Source organism: Seriola dumerili, unplaced genomic scaffold, assembly GCF_002260705.1.
Source record: "Seriola dumerili isolate Sdu_G_001 unplaced genomic scaffold, Sdu_1.0 BDQW01000110.1, whole genome shotgun sequence".
In the NCBI taxonomy this organism is placed as follows: Eukaryota; Metazoa; Chordata; class Actinopteri; order Carangiformes; family Carangidae; genus Seriola; species Seriola dumerili.
This window is the reverse complement of record NW_019174365.1, coordinates 5,395,400-5,416,397: the sequence shown is the minus strand read 5'-3', so window position 1 is coordinate 5,416,397 and position 20,998 is coordinate 5,395,400. Positions and strand designations below refer to the sequence as shown.

The window sequence follows — 20,998 nt, the reverse complement described above, 5'->3', positions numbered from 1 at the left end:
AATGTTTACATAAACAATCAGACTTGAAAATTTTGAAAAGAACCAAATTCACAAAAGTCTAAGGCAAATAATCTAATTAAAAAAAAAAAAAGTGGAAGGAAATTTAACAACAAATAATATTTTCACAAAGTATTCTATTAAGTATTGATCTATAGAAATATACTGGATGATTATTTCCTTGCCACAAGTTCAAGGAGGGTGGAGGTTATTTTGTCCAGGTTCTTGGAGTATTGAGGGCCCCTGTGCATCCTGGGATTTTGTTCCATGTGTAGGGAAGGTGAAGAAGAGTGGGAGTCAAAATACTCCTCAGCAGGTCGGTAGTCACGAGGGTGCATGGGTTCTTGAAACCTTTCAGCATAATGTCCTGGGTCATCTGGATGGGTAGCATGTGGTGTCCGAGAAATTTCAGAGCACCCAAAAGAAAAGAAAAGAAAAACATTAGAAGAACTTAAACATAAAATGAAACGGAAGTGGAAAATAAATAATTATTTTTGACAGCAGGAATCAGAATATGTAGCTTACTGTACATCAAAAGATACATTTATCATAAAATCACAAGATGAACTTAAACAATTACACACACTTCACACACTGCCTCCAGAATTATTGTGCATAACAGAAAGTAACAAATTTCACGGTTCTTCCATACAATACTTTTAATGAGGACTAGTTTGTCAAATATGACCAAATATAACCAATTGACAACTTATTGAGGTATTCAAGAACTGACACATTCATGCTTATATTAATGTTACATTTCAGCATATAGAAAATCATTCATGTGAAGCTAAACAGTTTGCACAGTTATATTACCTTCATAACGGCTTCTATTTGTGTGTCTGTGTTCCCTGTGTACAGGGCGGTGGTATTCTTGCAGCTGTTCATCAGGTATATACTCATGCTGCTTCCAGCCTCGTCCTCTGTGATCATCTTTGAAACAAAAGTCTTGTGGTTGTCTGAGGTCTAAATCTTCTCTGAGGGTTCTTTCATACTTTTGTTGTGGAGACAGCTGCAGGTCCGGCTTTAAGCTGTTGTAATTGTTGTTGAGGGCTGCTCCACCTTGGCTATTTTGCTACAATAACAAACAGATTCTTCTTTAGTTCATTTCTGCAGTTTTGCAGTGACAGAATTAAAGTGCATGTTCATTAGGAAGACTGGCCCCGTGAATGGTGACACATACCACAGCCTTCTCTGATTTTTTGGTCTTGAATTCTCTCAGAAGGCTGCAAAGTTTGTTCTTCAGGAAGTCAGCTTCTTCCGCATTCTCAATTTCAATGCTTTTCTTGAGGGTGAAAAAGTGACAAGGGAAAAAGACATAGTTAAGATCCTCCAATCTATGAAAGGCCACATAGCAGACACCTCTCCGCTGTGTGTGTTGCAAATACTAATTCGTGATCTTACCAGCATATCAAAGACACCCTCTGATCCAGAGCCTCCTTTTTGGTAGATTTGAGTATGATGTGGGCTCTAAAAGCAACATTTGACATAAATTACACTAAATAAGTGAGTACATGTTTTTGATTACTGTAGTTAGAAGTATAAAATATTGGTAGGATACAATTCATCAGAATAGCTTAATTTTACAACAATCTACCTGTGATTCTGTGTAGCGGTCAGGATGTTGTGTTCCATGGGTTTCAGGTCTCAATTGTACACTAACTGGTCTAGGATGACCACCAAACTTTGGATTTGGAGGTCCATATTCATCACTGAACCTTAGAGAAGAAATCATGTGCAGAAAAGTAATGTATGGAGTTGAAAACACAAACCGTTCAGCCAAATAATATAAATGATTCACATTTCTAAGGCTTTACAGGTAAATGACTGGGGACAGCATCACTCACATCTCCTTCGTCATTTCCACCTCCTCTGCAGTGGCATCAGAGAAGCGGCTTTTTCTTTTTCTTTTACCATGTCCTTCATCATTAGTGGCCCCGGTCAGAAAGCGCCTGAATGGCTCTGGGATGCCAGACATGGTCCTGGTAACTTCCACTCGTCTCTGCGAGTAAGGGGCTCCTGTTCTGCTTAGCCCAGGGTTAGAGACTGCCACCTCTTCATGTGGTTCTCTCATTTTGTGCTGATAATCTTTGATAATATTAAATAAATGATCGTGCGCTTGGTCATTCTCAATAGGTGTGGGAAAGCTCCTCCTCTTGGCCTCTGGTTCACTCGATCCCTGCCTTCTTTCTCTGTTCATACTGTCTGGGTACAACGGCTGTGCGGGCTGATACTCAGAACGAACTCGCCTGCGCCGAACTTCCTCAGAGTAGAACTCCTTCAGAGGATCTCTTTCTGTGTAGGGTGCTCTGTTAGGAGGAGCCTCTTCTGGGTAAAACTCTACATGCTGAATCTGGCCATGGGGCATTGGCATCTCCTCCCTAGGATCATACCTGGTAACTCCACCTGGCTCAAGTGTGGCTCTTCTTTGTAGATCTTCAACATATTCCTCTTTATATTCCCTACAATTATCAGTGCCCATATATTCTCTGCATGTATTATTTTCCCTGTAATCTGCCCTGTGCAGGTCTTCTTCCGTGTAGTCACGACTGAGACTGTCCTCCCGTTGGAACATCTGTCTGTCTCTGTTCATGTAAGGTTCATCTGGGTGGAATGGGGGTATATCAGGGTAAACTGGGGGATGTCTCCCTCGATGAGAGTACTTATCCTCATAGTCCTTGAGGTCTGGTAAGTGTGTTGGTACATCTTGTGTCCAACTCTGTGCGTTATTCCGGTCCCTATTTTGCTTCTGCCTTGGGGGAACTATGGAACAGAAGTAAACATACAGTTCAAGTAAAAAATAACTTATTATACTCATTTGCATAGTTATTAGAAATAGCTCCTTGACTGCTGCAGTGGCCCTCAACCATATGCTACATGCAGTGACTCAAACTTTTCAACCACAGGTGAAATTAGATCAAAGTATTCTTCTGATTTATAGTAGTGGTTAGTTATTAAATTTAATATTGCTTGTATGATCTGTTTTTTAATTAGAATGTATTATATTAGATTCCCTGAAAAACATTAAAGGTATGTCATAAATTTAGAGGATAGGTTCACAAATTTTTAGGTCTGTCTTAAAAGTAATCGGGTACTAAGGACAAAAGCAATGGTTCACCTACGTTCTAGCCTTTTTAATACAAAAATGGATATGAATATGAACGTACCTTTTGAAATGTTTAACTTGCCTTCAGTCCCTCTTTTGGCCATTGGCTGAAACACAAAAAAAGTAAATACAGAGAACGTACATATTACTCTCCAAAATAATTTGCAATTATAAAAACACATATTTAATAATATTCAAAATGTCTGATTACGGAAATCTGTATGTCTCACATTTGGATTCCCTCGCCCATCCTGTCTCTCTATTATTTCTGCTCTGGCTCGTATGATCTTTCCTCCTTGGGTTATTATGGATTGTTTATCCCAGGTCACCAAGTCTGGCCGTTTCAATTCCTACATAAACACAAAAGTAAGACAGTCTCATTTTCTTTCATCCTCTGAATTAAAAAGCAAAGCAAACACTCAAAAAGTTCAACTAGAGTTTTCTGAAATTGTTCACAGTGCTTTACCACATATTTCTGTCGGTGTTTACGTCCAATCACATGGTGGACCATTTCTGGTAGGTTTGTAGTCAGATGACATAGCCTACATAAGTATCTGGGGCCTGAGTATTGGTCATTACCAGGGGCTTCATCCAAATAGCTCAAACCTAAGACAAAAAAAAGCAGAAAAAAGTTAATACGGATCAAATTAAAATGGAAAAAAAAAAATTGTATCAGGGTATTCACCAATGATGGGTTCATCAAGCTTCAAGTAATCCAGATATTGTAGAATGTCCTTAAATTCGGGTATGGTGTGTTGTCTGACTGCAAGCCCTAAGAAACCAAGACACTGGTAGTTAGCAACAGGAAAATATTACAACAGAGAGGATTTTAAAGGTCATAAGGTATTGTATGTACAGTGCATGTTTTAAACATAAGTGCAGAATGCATTTACCGTGTTGTTGAACTGACATCATATATCATGTGTAAGACGGACTCACTTTGCCTGTTAGTTCACAGTATACTAGTGCAATGTTCCTTATCTTTAATGCACTTCCTAATTTTTTTATGTATTTGTAATGTAACTTATTTTAGGTATAGCTACAACCCACTGCGTCTTCTTCAGATACATGACGATTTCCACTGGTACAGCGTTTCACTTCAGTTCAAATTCTGCTTTACTTACACCAACACGAAAGTCATCTCTTTGAAACAAACATGGGATGCAATCTTCTGTTATCGTTATGTTGCTGTGCAATAGTCTTCAGGTAAAGAAATGTTGACAAAGATGATTTTATGGAATACAAAAACTTACTTTGCAAGAAAGTGAGACACTACAGCCTTGGCCTCCTGTGATGGCCATCTTATAAAATAAAAAAGTAGAGAGGAGAGTAGAGGAAAATGGTTTTTCCTCTATGATTTTTTGTCAGGTAACTCTTGAACATGCTTCTTCAGGCTGCATGTTAGCGAGCGTGCACACCTTTGAACCCACCTCTTAACAGAAAGTTGGACCAAACAATCAGCTTGTTTGATGTGCAGGGATGCATAATATGTTGTTGACATTAAGTGTACCCATCAGCTCCTGTGCAAGCATCTGCAACCTGTGGTTACTTATAACAAACTTCTCTGCATAAACGTACAGAGATGTTTACTCGCATCTTTCATCATCTAATTCCGTAGCAAGTAACCAGCCGAGTCAGGATGATTGCAGCTGAGTGATGGTGCGCTCATTGATGTTCCAGCACCAAAACAACTGGATATGAGCCTGGTAGCCTCGTCAGTGTTCTACAGCTGGCAAATGCAAGAGCCTGTCAGTCCAAATTGAGCTCATTTTGAACAACACAATCGGTGACTTGACAGGACTATACAAGCTGTTTCACATCCAACTGGTAATGTTACAGAAGCCCAGCGTATATTATGGGATTACAGTAGAACACCCTGAACTGATTGATTTTGTGCAGCACATAAAAAGGAACGAGGAGTACACTGCCTTCACATCAGTCATTGAGGATTTTCACTCTTCCCAGCACGATTCAACTACCAAGAACAACTGTCACTCTGGCAATTGTAAAGATACACAGTGGAATGGCTGTTGTTCACTGTCAGAGAACGGAGATTTTGCTGACTTGAACGAGCAATCAGCTCCAGTTAGCGGCATTCGAGCTACCTTTGCCCAGTGTAACTGGGCCCGTTCTGACACATCATTTATTACAAGTGCAGCATTAGTCTGACAATCAGACGTGCTGGATTTATGCAGCTGTTGAGCCATAGACTCTATGTCAAGTGTGTGGACAACAGAACATTACACTTGTGTGATGTTCAACATCTCAGTCCAAAACCATGGGCATAAATCTGCTGCTATAGCAGCATCCGCTCTTCTCAAGAGGCTCTCCACAAGATTTTGGAACCTGGATTCAGCCACAAGAACATTAGTGAGTTCGGGGGCTGATGTTGGGCAATAAGGACGGCATCCCATTCACCCCAAACATGTTCAAGGGGATAAGGTCAGGGCTCTGTGCAGGCAAGTCTGAGGTTCCCCTTAATAGAAACTAAGGGGAAACCATGACATTTGTATACCTGCCTTTAAAGTGCTGGAACATATTTTTTCAATATAATATGATCCAGTCCAAACGATGACATGTTCTTTGATTTTTTTTTTGTTCAAAATCATTCTACGAGGATCACAACCATTGATGGAATAAAAATGTTGTCCATTAAAAAAGCAGACAACAGACTAGACTGACCTCCATTACCTTCACGTGAACAGACAGCAAATACACTCAAGGCCAGAATAGAAGAAGAAGATGAAGTCTACTTACCCGCAGCAACAAAGCCATCCTCTTTCTGCCAGGAATGAAAGGAGAGCAATAAAAATCAAGTCAATCAGTGCTGGGTAAACAGGACACTGGTTAGAGCTCACCACTGCTAAAAAAGAAAGGGTTATGTCATGGAACCAAACATTTTTTTAGCACTTTATTGTTAACCAAAACCACAGCTCACTTGAGGTGTAGTAAAGGTACATATGCTCACCTGTCTTCTTTTAAGTTTGACTTTTTTTTCATAACAAGTACATAAGGAAATAAAGAAGTTAAGGAGGAGGGAGCATGTCCTTCTGCACGTAGCTGCACCTAATAAGCCGCCTTACTAGGAGAAGATTATCGTAATAGTTGAAACCAAATTTAATGTGAAAATGGCTGTCTGTATGTAGAGAGATAGAGATAGAGAGATAAGCAGTGCCCAGTTTTCTTCAGCACAAACAAGAAGAGACATGAACTGATGTTCAAGCTTCATTCACACATGAACCCTGCTGGATTCAACTGTCTGTGTATGGTAAGGCCTCTCATTGTCAGACATAATGTAAAGCCTGTTCCCATAAGACATGATCCTCCCAGATGAAATAGGCCTCACAAGACATACAGGCCTTGTACCTCTGACCCGAGGTACTTATGTCTGCAACTCAAGACAAGCACGCATACCTACAGTTACTGTGGCTAGGCAGTGAGCTCTGCCAAAACACAGCTGACCATGCAGCAGTACTGTAGCTGAACGCATCCCGATGGACACCGTCTAAGGACTGAAGCTGCAACACGGCCAGTGTGGACAACATCTTCGCATCTGTGATGCTCAGTTGGTCGAAGTACGGTCCATGTTTATTCATTATCGGTCTTCTATGTCTAGCTTTCCAGCAGTATAAACTGGGAAAACATTGAGAGTGAAGTCAGTTGTCAGACTTGCCCACCAAAACATGAATCTTCAGAGTAGAAGGAATTTCTTGTGCTTCAGCCAATCCACTGTCGGCAGTCGGTGCTCTCAGAATAGGACAATATACTACAAACTGTTGAATGGGCTCATTGAACTGTTTGATGAAACTTCATGTGAGTCATGTGCAAGAACATTATTCACATGTGCTTGCCCTTGGTGTGTTGCAAGTTTTGGTCAAATCAAAAGCCATGGAATAAGATTTCCAGAAGGAGTTGGAAAACATATTTTTCCAAATGAAAAGAGAAAATTTCCAGAACATGTAAACCTTAAAGTGGACGTGGGACAGTGGCTTAAGTGGCTCGTCCATATGAAACAAACCGTGGAAAGGAGACCGAAAGAGATTTATGCAAAGCAGTTGTACAGCATGTTTTTCAAAAACATGAATCCCTACGATTCTTGTGTCGATCACAACTGTCCACATATGATGATGTCAGACAACATGAGGGAAACATAGACCAAGCCTTAAAAGTCAGTCTAATCCATTAAGATGTTGCCTACTCATGTGCCATAAACCAACTGCAGGATACAGTTGGGTACACCCCAAAGACACAGTAGTCATCCAGAATGACCTGGACTTTGTCTTCACGATGGTCAAAGACAAAAACTGGTAAGCATTCATTTTGCCTGTTTGCTTGTTGTTGTTAAAGAAGTGCCTGAACACTATAGTGCAAATGTAAATGTGCACAGAATTTCAGCTTCAAGCCTCAATCAGAAGAAATGTATAACACCTTTTTCCTGTTATTGTCACTGATCTGGAACTAACTGTACCACCAGATTATTCAGAACAGAAATAAGTAAGATACACAAGCAGACAGGCTGCAAAATACAAGAGAAATTAACCAACGGTCCACAGATGTTGTCAGCAACTTGGAAAGATAGTGACATATCACTTTGGGACGCCCCTTGTTTGCTGCTACGAGTTTTGGCTTGAACCTGTGGAAAACTTGTGACTGACTGTAAAGGACAATCAGCAGGTCAAATTAAAAAGACTAGTCACTGGAAAATTGCTCATTAATTTATCGGTCTAACAACTTGCTATTTTAGTTTAGTTAGTATGTTAATATTCGGCACAACTTTAAGACTGTATAGCTTTCTGCACCAATAAATGATGCTGTGTACCTTTATGTGCCCTGGTGTGGTCAGGTGAATCTTGTACAAGGTTTCTCCTCTTATGGATTTATCACAGACCTGGAGTAAAACAGAAAACCGTGATCAGTATCAGAGCTACATACAATGGTATAATAAACAGTCAGATGCCAGTGTATTGGGTAGACACGGCTTATATAAGACAGTCCTTAGCCTATACACCTAGCAATAAATGAGGTGGATAAAATCTCTACGTCAACAGCACCACAAACCACAATCTCAGCAATAACTAGTAGGTCGAATCCACATCTTAAGCTTTTTCAGCAGAAACTGATTATAGTCTTTATGAAGGACTGGCTTATGTTAGGTCTGATCTATTAAACCACATTAGGTATGACTAGTTAGCTTATTAACTAGCAACCGAGTGTAGACACTCGGTAAACGTTTGTGAAATCCATGCTGCAATTCTATCTTGAACCTTGCAGCCTTCATTAAGTGCAGCTAAGGGTAGCTAGCTTACCGTGCACTCAATAAATTCAGCCTCAACATCGTAAGGTGTTTCGAGCTTTTCCATTGTTGGACGTTTTACGACTAACAAGGAGTAAACGCCGACCTCTCATGAAACCGCTAGTAGCTTAGAAAACGTTTAATAGCTAGCGAACTTAACCAAGCCCATGAATACGTGAATGCTAGCAATTCGTAGTTTGCTAATAAATTAGTTTATGTTTGGTTTATAATATAGCGACATTTTACATTGCCTTCCACTAGTTACTTCCGTTTACAAAACTAGCTTGCTTCCTGTGGGTTTGTACAGTTGGCCCCAGGAAGCCCACATGAGTGGCGTCATCTTAATACCGCACCACCTCTGTTTTTTTTTTTTAATTGTTAAGGTGTAAGAAACGAGCGCACCTCGTAGAAAACAGTGGAAACGTTAATGGGCGTCCGTTTACGCCCCCTGTAGGACACGACCACAACTGAAATCAAATTCATTGTCATACACCACAGACAGGACTGCAAAGATTTATACATTTTCTGTTTATTTGGTTCTTAGAATAATTTGCTCCATAGTTACAAAAACAAACAGCTGCTTTTAAGCCTGGCTTTGGAAACTGGGGCACTTCTCGAGCTGTGTGAGGCATCAGCACAGCGTTCAGTAGATATAAGGATAAAACTATGAAACAATGTTATAGTTAACAAGACATCAGACTCCTTCACTCAGTATTTCCTTATCATGTAGGTATGGGCAACTACAAACATATCATTGTACAGAGGTAAATCAGTAATTTGTCTGAATGACCATGTCCAAGCCATGTTCACATGGAGAGAAATCATGAGCACTTAAAGGTACAACTCCATCATATTTACATGCAATTTAGAATATGTACACTTACCAATGATTTACACACCCCTCTCACAAAGAGGCTTTATGTAAATTATAATTACATGTTTGCTTTTAGGAACATGGTTTACTACTCAGCTTCAAATTATCCCAATGATTTCACAAGCACACCTTTCGCTTCAGAGGCCATTAAAAGAATGATCCCATTTTGAAAAACTGCAGCAGTAATCTACAACCAAGAGTGAGAAAGATAGAGTAAACTTAAGTTATGATAGCAATCCAAAATACTGAAAATCATTATGAATGATCAAACTAAAGGGATATTCTCTGGTGCATTATCTTAAGTCACTATAAATACAAAAATATTACACCAGCATCATCCATACCACTTTAAAGCTGTAAAAGTTAGATGGGCAGGGGCCAGAGCATGAGAGGCCTGTGTCTGATGATTATAAATCTTCATGTACAGTGTACCGATAACATACAGCACAAAGATATGAGCTCACAGACAGACAGAAAAAAGACATTTCTGTTAATAAAAGCCATGTGGATAAATAATCTGTTCAAGACAGCATGAGAACCATAGGTCACCATACAGGGACACACAGACACTTTCCAAAATCAAAAACAGAGGGCTATGGCAATGTTACTGATCAAATATCTAAGAGACAATGTTGAGATGTTTCAGTAGCAGGAGGGTCAGGTATAAGGTCAGGAGGTGAAACTTCAGTCAGTCTGAAGAGTTGTAGAGTCCTCCTGGAAGATTGTTCAGACGCGAACGCAGTTCCTTCCGGACCTGGGTCACCCTCGCCAGTTTACGTTTGTATTCCTGAAAAAGTGCACAGCAGAAAAGGTCTGTCAGAACAACAAGATCCTAAAGTGTCATTGCAATTTTTAGATTTTTTTTTTAAAGCCTCATCAGCAATTTTTTGGGAACACAACTTGTGGCAAGTAAACAGTGATAAGGACTAACATAATCAGAAAATTTAAATCAAGGATATGAAGATTGCATAAAAATAGAAATATTAGTAAATATCATGCTAACTTTGTACTGCATTCTACATTACAGAACGTGGTATTAGTTAGTTTACAAGTTTGGATTCCTGGCCAAAGAATTCCACCAAACATGTTTGTGTTGTCCCTTACAATTACTCTCATTTGAAAAACTGCCATATAAATGTAAAAAGGTTGTGTGAGCTTTTAACACATTCAAGTCTGTCCTCTTTCAAACTATTGAATGTAGGATGAGATTTAAAGATATCACATATCTCACTATATTTACCTCGGGTTTATGACTAACTTGTCTAACTTCTTGGTTTACTTTCACATACATCTATGAAACATCTGACAAGTCACTGAAAACTAAGAAAACTTAAGTATCTAAGGGTTTTTAACATCTTGATTTACAACAAAACAGCTGAAAAGGTATTATATCTAAAGGGCATGTTAGGGAGTGTATGAAATTTAGCGAGGGCCATGACAACACTTGAAACAGTCAGAAAATGAAAGAATTTCACCTAATTCATGTATATGCAATAATTTTAGCACCTTAAAAGATCAAGTGCAACTCAAATGTTTCATCTCTGCACCAGCTTGGTTGCACACATCACTTTTAAGCTGTTATTATATACGATTGTGGGACAGCTGATGCGTAGGTGTGTTGTGCAAGCAGAACACATTTTCTCAGGTCACAGGATGAAAAATATACACTTGTGTCTTTTCATTTGTGTCTATACCAAGATAACAAAAACTTGACATCTCTTTTCTCACATTTTTGGTTTGACCTGTTATAACGTGAGTTTCTCTCTATTTGCAACTTCTGTTGAATTTAGCTCAATTCAAAACCTAGAATGTGTAGCTAGCATTTACTGTGTCAATACCACAAAAAAAAGCTGTAAATACTGTTGTCATAGAACATCTTTGAAATTGAAAATTCAAACTGAACACACCACCAGGAGCTGCAAGTGTTAAAGCAAAATAAAAGCACTCACAAAATTATTTTGATTTTTTATTTTCAGTTTTTTTATTACAAGAGACTTGACTGAGTGAAGATACAAATATGAGATACTTTATCCTCTTGGTATCCTGTGAATAAAGGCTGGACAGTTATTGTCACCACAAAAAAGCATGGTTATAAGAAAACAAAATCTGCAGAGAAGTTTTTCTAGGTTAAAAGACTTCATCACACAGTATTTTGGTCGATACTCATCTTGTAGGAAGTGCGCTAAGTGAAGTGAGCTAACTAAAAAAGGCTCAAAGGACAAGCATTTCCCTGTGACAATAGGAAAATCTCACTTGGATGTGTGTATCTAATTAGGAATGTTTCCTGTTAGTAAAGCCAGAGGGTCTAACACTCATTGAAATCTGCAGTCTGGTTGAGTAACAAAACAGGCACACCGCAGATGTACTTACTGTATGAAACATGCTGAAATACATGAAAAGAAATGTTACTTCAAAACATGGGCAAACAAGACGTGTGAGCATGCAGCTACATAGAGAGATGAACACCAAGAATGAATATTAATGACATAAAGGCGAGGTGGACAAGACATACACAGATAAACTAATTGAAAGAAAGAAAAATGATTTACGCACTTCAAGTTTCTGTTCGTTCTGGGCCAAGCCGTCCTTCTGGCTTTGCAGGAAGACCGTTAGTGTGCGCGTGAGCTGCCTCCTATCATCTATTTCTGCTGCCAAGCGGCCACTGTAGTCTGCTAGCAGCATGCAGGCCTCCTCCACCAGCCGGGAGAGCCGCTCCCCTGATTCTTTATCTAAATCACATAGAGCATACAGAGAGCAGGGCACAATGCTTAACAATAACCAGTGTAGAGGGTTCAGCTAGAGGTCATTCAGTTATCTATCATTCCCGGTTAAGGTAAATAGCTACTGTGTAATCACTTGCAACTCAAACATTGTTTCCTATGATGGATTGAAGCATTTTTTGCCCTTTTTAATCACTCTAGTTTGAGTGTCCTGCTCAAGTGAACTTCAGTTTGTAGTGTTTGTCTGTTGAGATGAAGGCAAGGGAGCTGTCCTGTGTAGCCTTGCAAAATATCAAAATGGTTTAGATGGCTTTAACCAAATTTTTTTTTTTTTTTTTTAAATTTCAGTGAAAATAAATGTTTCCTTATCTAGAAAAATCATCCACTGTATATTAATCCGCAGTAAACTCGAATGCATGTACACTCAGCAAGCACTTTATTAGGAACACCTGTACATTTGCTTAATATCCTATCAGCCAGTCATGTGATAGCTGTGCAATGTATGAAATCATGCAGATACAGGTCAGGAGCTTCAGTTAATGTTCACATCAAACATCAGAATGGGGGAAATGTGATTTCAGTGACTGTGGCATGACTGTTGGTGCCAGACGGGCTGGTTGAGACAGACAGTCTCTAGAGTTTTACTCAGAATGGTGCGAAAAACCAAAAACATCCAGTGAGCAAAACTTCTGCGGAAAGAGGCGTCTTGTGGCTATGGTAACTCATAGGCATTCTTTACAACTGTGGTGAGATGAATCTGGTCAGATGAATCTGGATTTCTGCTGAGGCACAGAGATGGTCAACAGTCCAGTCTGGTGGTGGTGTAATGGTGTGGGGAATGCTTTCTTAGCACACTTTGGATCCCTTAATACCAATCATTCACTGTCAGAGCCTATCTGAGTATTGTTGGTGACAATGTGCATCCCTGTTTGGCCACAATTTACCATCTTCTAATGGCTACTTCCAGCATGACACCAGGTCACAAAGCAAGCTCCCCAGTCACCAAATCTGAATTCAGTAGAACATCTTTGGGATGTGGTAGAACCGGAGGTTGGTAGCATGAATGTGCAAATGACAAATCTGCAAAAATGCTGTGATGTAATCATGTCAATATGCACTAGAATATCAAAGGGACATTTCCAAAATCTTGTGTAATCCATGCCACAAAGAACTGAGGCTGTTTTAAATACAAACAGAGGCCCTATCGAGTATTCGTATGGTGTTCCTAATAAAGTGCTCCATGCCCGAGTGTATATACAGTACACAATAATGTGCTGTGTCCTGCCTCCCACCTGTGATCCTGTGAAGCAGTGACGTGTCCTGCACCTCAGCAGGAAGGGAAGAGATTCGCTGACGCAGCACTGAGTCGCCAGAGGCCGCATTTTCCAGCTCCTGCAGAGCTCGGATTAACTCTGCTGTCTGAGGTAGCAGGTGAAGCGAACAAAGGGAAGAGAAAAGTAAAAGAAGAGGGTATGGTAAATGACTAGTTAAGATTAAGTATGTGTCAAACATAAACATTTGATAGGTAGCAGAGAAAGGAAGTATCAAGACACACATCCATTCAGAAGCTGCTGTATCAACTGTAAAACGTATCATTAAATGATCTCTGTGGTTTACAGTATCATTTCATTAAAATCCTGTATTTATGGCTACACTGTTTGTCTAGAACAACACCTGTGGGGGCTCAGCTGGGGAGCTCTGAGAGGCAAAGTCTTCATCATCTGGTTGGATTTCTTCATATGACCTCTTCTTCGCCTTCTTTTCTCCATCTGGGATTTATAAGAAAAGAGCAGAAGGCAACAAAAAGCATTAGATAGAGAACTTAGTTTTCTAACTCAAATGAAATGGTGAACATTTTATGTAATGAATGAGAATGCAACTGCCCAATTTCAAAGTCACCAGTCACCGTCTTGCCACAAAGCAGATTAGCCATGGAGCATGTGTGTGTGTGTGTGTATTATATATATACACCTGAAATGTTAATGATCAAATTTAATCAAGTCAGGTTTAAAGCCACAGATTGGCAGGGTAAGCAGTCACATTAGCTTATTGTTGTGAGGAGCAAATTTGTAGACATGGTTGGGTGTTGAGCACTCCTACAAGCTATACCAGCAAAGGTTAGTATCAAATCAACTTACATAGTACTTGTGAGAGCTGATCCAGCAGGTTGTTCTCGTACACAGCTCTCTCCTGCCAGATGGACAAAACCCGACCCAACTGTTTCTTACAGCCTTCCTCGCCATCTCTGGACAGGAACATAGTACATTACAGACATGCACACTTTAAAACAGCTTTGTTTTAATGGCTCTTTAATGTCAATATGCCATACATATTGCATGCATGGTAATATCATTTTCAGTTGCTATTCGTAAGAACTTCAGAAATTATTCTTGGAGAAATCTGGCCTAGCAATTTCCTGGTTCATTTTAGAAAAACACAATTTTCTATAACAATTCAATAATTTAAAAAAAATGAACCAGTGAGCAAAACAAACAAACCTATCACTGAATCCTAAAAAAGGTGACTCAGCAACACATGTTGTTAAAATATTAATGTTGAATCTGACCTGTATACATGTTTGAATGCATCAATGATGATCGGTGCAAAGTCCTGGGTGAACTCTGGTCCTTTTTTCTTGCTGTTCTGAATGACATCATTGGCCAAGTAAAGGAAGGTCAACTTGCGTGACACCTGAGCTGCAAGCATTCAGATGTAGACACACATTACTATGGAGCATTTGGTTATGATATACGAGACTGAACCTTAGGCTGAGCAACACGTTGATAGGTTTCAATGCATAAAATTTGTTTCTGGGGTAACATAGCATAATCTTAATTATAACAATCTATTAATTGACCTACTAAAAATAAACATTACTGATTTCATTTCAATCAGTGAGATGATTAGAAGAAAGAGATACCAAACTATTAATACAATGCCATGTTTTTCCCAATAAGCCAGACCACGATGCGAATAGGGTTGATCTTTTCTATTTATCAAAGACAGCAAATCACCTCACTGGAATTATTCATGACTAAGAGCAAAATCTATAAAGTAACAACCACTTAGTCAGTTCATTCTTCACTATAACTTAATTGAAGCCTCAAGGACTGGAAGATTTAAAAATTTAATGTCACAGATACTTTTTCTTTAATTTTTTCCTCTAATTTTACAGCTTGTTTTGTATATCTTCTCCCACTGTATTTTATCCACCAGCAAGTACTTTGTGGAACATTGACAACATACATGTAATAATTCATATGTCTGTTGTTTTTGGACAGGTCACAGTCAACAGTGAGCTAAGCTTAAAGCTCCAGAGAAATGTGCCATCTCTATCCCCATTGCTATTAACACTGCACACTCCTTTCAGTCCTCAGACAGTCCTCCTAAAATACAACATCCACTTGAGATATCATTAGGTTGTTGAGTAGCACCCCAAGGGAAAGTGTGCCTGTATTAGCTACAACTACAGCAACACCTAATGTCCATACAACAGGCTTTTTAATACTAATTCCAAAAAATATTCTGAACAGCTCAATTACGTACTTGTATCATAACTGCATCTAGTCAATAAATTTAGAGCCAGCATGTACTGTTAATCAGTAATAAATGGCAGGTTAGTGAACCTTCCATCTGACACACCTTGAATGGCACCTTAATACAAAGACACTTAAAAAAAAAAAAAAACACAAGCCACCCCTTACGTTTAGTTACACATTCTGTATAATTTTTTGCTGTGAAAGACAGTGTGACACATGATGTTTTATGAACCTGTGGTGATAATGACCCAAAAATTCAAAATAAAATTCAAATAAGCCAAAAATACATTTACATATTAATAACATAACTACCATAGCAAATCAGAGGTTACAATGCGTTTATTATTCGGTGTATGTCAAAAAAAGCTGTAAAATAGTTTGTTGTTATCATAGTGGTGTCTTAACTGCTTGACGGAGTTATGCATTTACATAAACCAAAATCATAAGATTTTAATACTGTCAAAGATAAAGTATCAGTCACAGTACAACTTTAGTAAACAATAATATAGTTTATATCACTCCTTCTGATGCCATCGACTCGCTCCACCTTAAAGTATTTCAGACTGATTTTGACCATAAAGTATTTTGCATCCATAAAGTTTCAGTGGACATATTTTAGTATGCTTGTGCTACTGCAAGAAGGAGAGGGAAAGAGGGAACAAAATTATGAAAAAGAAATGATTGAGAGGCCACTATTGGCCCAGCTAAAACTCCCAGGAGAAATGTAAATCCATCCCAGCAACTACACACGGCAGTAGTAGCATGAGTAGCCCTAGCCAACTTTTAACATTTAAGTTTAAGTTATCGATAGTCCTGATCCAGGCCCGTCAAGCTACCCTAGTGACCCATTAATATCTGGTATTCAGTGTTCATTGAGTTCATTAAAAGTGGAACATTAAAAGTGTTAAAATCGTTTGAGGAAAGGTGAACTTCTCAGCTCTCAATGAGGAGAAAATAGGAGAATTTAAAATGACAGCACAACTAAGTCTTTAATAAAAGTTAGTACGATTCATAAAATCCATAAAGGAGCATAATTAGTTCCTTGTTCATTATTATTCCTCTCACAAATTCATACTTTATACCTTTATCATTTGTTTGTCAAAGCTGAATTAAGTGATTTCTTGGGCACTTGGGGGCAGTAGAACAAGCAGTAAACCACAGTGACCTTCTACAGTTGCTATATTACCATTCAGTCTTGATGCTCAGTTTTGGTCTCCACTATCTCTAGAGCAAAATATCTAGATTTCAAGCTGCTTAATACTAAATGATAACTTTGTCAGACTGCCATTTGGTGCTGGACAAGTAGCATACAGTGGAACTATTGGATATTTACCTCTGAAAACAGCGGTTTTTTGTCAGGACAAAACAAAAACGATGAGTTGAAAGAAGCTAAAACGCCCTGTGGAGCTCAGAGTAACTGCTAAGTTGGGTGATAATTCTCTGTGGGTTCATCACTATAAGCAACCACTTTCAATTTACACATGACCATTCGTTCAATTGTTAAGATATATATGTATTTTTTATTACTACAGCTTTAAGGAATTCAGCTTAATGTGAATTTAATATCTGCACTGTGGGGGTCAACTTCAATAGCTTCAGGACACAGTTAGTATGACGGTCTTGCATCAGGGCTAAACAATTTAGGGACTCATTTACCAAGGCTAACGATGTATAAATTTAGAAAGCCACGGCGTCAATGTGCAGCGTCTGAACTAGTCTAAACATGGCTGTAACAAAAACAAACCAGCGTTAGGTAGATAACGTGGTCAAATGCTAGGTTAGCCTTACTGTTAGACAATGCTGGTGAGTTAAATCCCTTTCAACTGGTATTGCACGAAAGTTGGCTAGCGTTAGCAATTGCTGTGCTAACAACGATCCGTTGTTTAACACGTTTGGTGAAATTTCTAATAACGAAATAGCCAAAGTTAGCCAGCTCCTGTAGACAGAAGCTACATCTAACTTGTATAAGCATGTTAGCTGTCTTTTATTACGATGAACTAGCTAGCTTATGTCATTCTTACCTTTTTTTAGTTCGTTGAACCAAACGTTGACAATGGTCTTCGAGTGTTTTCTATGATGAATGAGCCACAACGACAACGTCTGCACACTTTGCTGAGAGTTACTAAGCTCGGACAGTTTCTTTTCTAAAGCCGCCTCAGAGAAAGCTGACATATCGACGAGATTAGGGGAGTGTGAGAAACTGGGAGAGGCAGCTTCAAGGTTCCTCCCAGATGTATTTATCTACAGTTAACCAGTCACTACTAGAATTTTAGCCATCCAAATTAAATGCCATACGGTACCTTTCCTATGGTAGAGACAAGGAATTTATGCTAACTAGCTACCGCCGTCGTCTAGGTAGTGTTAAAGGGGGGTTGCCTCGCTGGCTTTGCTTAGGACAAACCACAGCAGTCTGCAAGAGGCGCATCCGTTACGACAGCTATGTTGCGTTCAAGTCAGATGGAAATAATAGCACCTATTACGAAAATTTGCCCGGCTGATATATATGACGAAGCATTCGCTCTCATGTCATATATTTCGCATGTAGGTCATACTTTTCTGTTAATCAGATGACTTATTTGACCGCAACTGATAGGACCTGGCAGTCTCTGTAAAAGTAGAAACATGAAATAAATTTTCCAATGTATGTATGTTTATTGTAGGGTTATCGCTGACGGAAGTTCTGTAGACTAACGCACACTGACAATCAAATCTCTCCAACAATCCACTTTCAACATCCTTCATAATGTTCACTTTTATTTCTACCTTAAATCTGGCTGACACATCCATGAAAACATTTTATCATACAAAATAATCCGATAAAGTGAAAGGGGACAAAGCTGAATACTGATCTCAATAGATTTAGGGAAGGAGGACAACATACATATATTGACCCATGGATGTTGATCTGTTGCTTCTGACATATAATATAACTAATTTACCTGTGAATTTGTGAAGTTTTGTGTATGGACTGGAAAAGCTGCAAAAATAATTACCTCTCTTGGGATTAATAAAGTTGTCTGATTCTGAATCTGACACAATTCAACCTCTTAAATGAGGAAACTAAGACATTTGCAAGTTTACAAAACATATTTATTATGCACCACATCATTAGGCAGTTGCATTGTTATACCAGCTGATAACAAGCCTTTGGACATTCAATGTTTTATAGCCTTACATTGTTAGTGTGATGTATTCATCACTTACATCATTTCCCAAATCTGTTTTATAGCAACCTAGTGTATCCCTGCTGAGTGATCATCCGTTAATTGGATTTTTATAAAGTTAACACTGCTGAGTTAACCTTGTATTGAATGGCAATTCTTTAAGTACTTTTACATTGGTCATGGTATGTCAGAATCTTCAAGTGCAGTTTCCTTTTTATGATGGAATCAGTGGAGCATTAGAAGACATGGACATACAGAGCCATGTTTGGTCAAAGTTTAAGAGGGCTCTGCTGAGACTGGAAACTTAAGTACAACAAACTCCAACAAAGTAACTGTATTAAAGGCACCTTACAATATCGCCTTGCACTGAAACTAAAATTCACTACTCAAAAACTAAAAAGAACTTTACAGTCTATGCTCAAAGACATGTGTACTCCAACTAACAAAGAAATCTATAGTCAGTCTATATACAGTCAACATAAATACACCGTCTTTAGTGCTGCACACAATCAGAAAAAGGGGTAAAATCATCCAAATAACCTCAGCAGTGCTTTATTCAGTAACAACTGGTTAAGCAGCACATCTGACATTTCATGACAAATTCTCTGAGTTAGTCAGGCTCAGGTTATACATATGTGCAGTCGCATTGGCACAATGGTCAAAAAGAAACAGAACATGTAGCAGTTAAATTCATTTAGTGACAACCACAAACCATAGTCTATGTGATTTGAAACTATGACAGCCAGCTGCTATACAGCCTTTGATGCTCAATATTAAAGAATGTTTCTCACCCTCACTTGGTTAGAACGCATGTGAACCTAGAAATATATCAATAAACTTCAGCACCTTTCACTTTAGATGATATCAATATCTCCAATTCTGCCTGTGATATTGAGTCACTTACAATTCTCATAAGAATAACATAGGCTATCATTATAAATATCTATAATTTCAGACAGCACTAGGTTTTGTTTTTAATGTAACCAGATAATATAACGGCTACAATTTCACCTAAAACACTTCTAAACATGTCAAAGAAAATGTCACAATCTAGACTTATTTCATGTTGATGGTCCAAAGTCCAATCTGTTTTTAGATTTCCATTAATGCAAAATCTCCTGTCAGTTTCATTAAGAAAAAAAAACCTCATACAAAATAATGCTGAAAGTGAAAGGGGACAAAGCTGAATACTGATCTCAGAGGCTTTAACAGTTCTCTCACTACAGGCAAAACATATCTTCATTAATTAATACCCATTACTGACAGAAACAAGATACATTTGTTTTAAATGAACATAATCTCATGCTGGACCATCTAAGTGTGATTTCATTCAATGGGGACACCACTCCATTGAGTAGAACTGTGGTCTCCATAAGGTGTGGCAATGTATGCTGAATTAAAATTGGGATATGCACACATAAATGGAGTTGTTCTATCTACACTTTTTGAAATCATCAAACCTGGCAACCCTGTGTCTCTGAAATTGGGATCAGAGTAGGTTCCATAACACAGAGCTTGCACAGGTGGGATAAAAGCATTCGATTGGGACATACCCCCACCACAACCACCGCTGCTGCTGCTGCTGCCTGGATGTGGAAAGTGATGGTCAGGATTTGCCTTAGGTACATGACTATAATTGGGGTTAGGCATTACCCCATGGCCTCTGTAGATGGTTTGATAGGCCAAAGGTTGCATCCTATAACTTTGTGGAGTTGTCTGGAGATGGTTGGCAGTGAACTCCATGTATGTTTGCAGTTGTCCCTGTTCAGTCTCAAGAAACTGTACCCTAGGCTGAGGTGCACTGCTGCCACTGTGAGCAAGGAAATCTAACTGAGGATACATTTTGATCCCAGCAGCATCTAAACAAGATGATTCACCAGATAAACCATGTTGCTCCACATCGACTGTCAGAAGACTTGTATGATCTGCTGCCATGTACTGGTTTTGGGGCTGTTGTTTGTAATAACATTGGGCAGAACCTGAGCTCATCTCCTGTCTCTCTTCTCTTGGCACTTCCCCTCTTGTACCAACCTTACTCTGTGAAGCAGAATTGTACCACTGCACAGCGTAACCCTCCTCAGGTCTGTAGGAAGAATTATAAGATGACCAGTCCTGAATGTGGGACACAGCATGCAGCAACTCCTCGTTTTGTTTCTGTAGGCCTTCATTTTTAAACTCTTCAGTGAAGTTCATACTTGATGTTTCTTGAGAACCATGCTGTCTGTCATAATTCCTCTCCCCATAAACCTTTTGGTCATTTTTCCAAGTTATGTCTTCAGACTGGCTGGAGTCTTCATTAATACTG

At 38.9% G+C, this 20,998-nt stretch overlaps 2 protein-coding genes across 4 annotated transcripts; both read right to left on the bottom strand.

The window, feature by feature from the left end:
• Positions 1–77: 77 nt before the first annotated feature.
• LOC111223348 lies at positions 78–8,651 on the bottom strand. The gene is made up of 13 exons (XM_022747452.1): positions 8,410–8,651; positions 7,923–7,991; positions 5,861–5,885; positions 3,789–3,875; positions 3,570–3,709; positions 3,334–3,453; positions 3,165–3,210; positions 1,845–2,760; positions 1,595–1,715; positions 1,402–1,467; positions 1,181–1,282; positions 814–1,072; positions 78–373 (listed from the first exon to the last, which is right to left on the bottom strand). The coding sequence occupies exons 1-13, from the start codon at positions 8,461–8,463 to the stop codon at positions 171–173; spliced, it is 2,208 nt and encodes a 735-aa protein (XP_022603173.1). The 5' UTR covers positions 8,464–8,651; the 3' UTR covers positions 78–170.
• A 285-nt stretch (positions 8,652–8,936) lies between these two features.
• Positions 8,937–17,924, bottom strand: rprd1a (regulation of nuclear pre-mRNA domain containing 1A). 3 transcript variants are annotated; one of them, XM_022747259.1, is made up of 8 exons: positions 17,551–17,924; positions 14,557–14,686; positions 14,129–14,235; positions 13,665–13,759; positions 13,283–13,409; positions 11,824–11,999; positions 11,641–11,653; positions 8,937–10,057 (listed from the first exon to the last, which is right to left on the bottom strand). In XM_022747259.1, the coding sequence occupies exons 1-8, from the start codon at positions 17,699–17,701 to the stop codon at positions 10,044–10,046; spliced, it is 813 nt and encodes a 270-aa protein (XP_022602980.1). In that variant the 5' UTR covers positions 17,702–17,924; the 3' UTR covers positions 8,937–10,043. The 3 variants fall into 3 exon arrangements, with proteins under 3 accessions (XP_022602980.1, XP_022602978.1, XP_022602979.1); XM_022747257.1 differs by lacking the exon at positions 11,641–11,653; XM_022747258.1 differs by lacking the exon at positions 8,937–10,057 and having other exon boundaries at positions 11,277–11,653.
• Between the last annotated feature and the right edge of the window lie 3,074 nt (positions 17,925–20,998).

What these genes read in the sequence shown, in the direction of transcription:
- LOC111223348 (XM_022747452.1), bottom strand. Translation starts at nt 8,463, where the DNA reads ATGGAAAAGCTCGAAACACCTTACGATGTTGAGGCTGAATTTATTGAG. An exon ending in AACACCGACAGAAATATGTG is followed by an intron (nt 3,454 to 3,569) that starts GTAAAGCACTGT and finishes GTGTTTATGTAG; the next exon opens with GAATTGAAACGGCCAGACTT. An exon ending in ATGGGCGAGGGAATCCAAAT is followed by an intron (nt 3,211 to 3,333) that starts GTGAGACATACA and finishes TTTGTGTTTCAG; the next exon opens with CCAATGGCCAAAAGAGGGAC.
- rprd1a (XM_022747257.1), bottom strand. Translation starts at nt 17,701, where the DNA reads ATGTCAGCTTTCTCTGAGGCGGCTTTAGAAAAGAAACTGTCCGAGCTT. An exon ending in GCATTCAAACATGTATACAG is followed by an intron (nt 14,236 to 14,556) that starts GTCAGATTCAAC and finishes GTTCCTGTCCAG; the next exon opens with AGATGGCGAGGAAGGCTGTA. An exon ending in ACTGCTTCACAGGATCACAG is followed by an intron (nt 12,000 to 13,282) that starts GTGGGAGGCAGG and finishes TATGTGATTTAG; the next exon opens with ATAAAGAATCAGGGGAGCGG.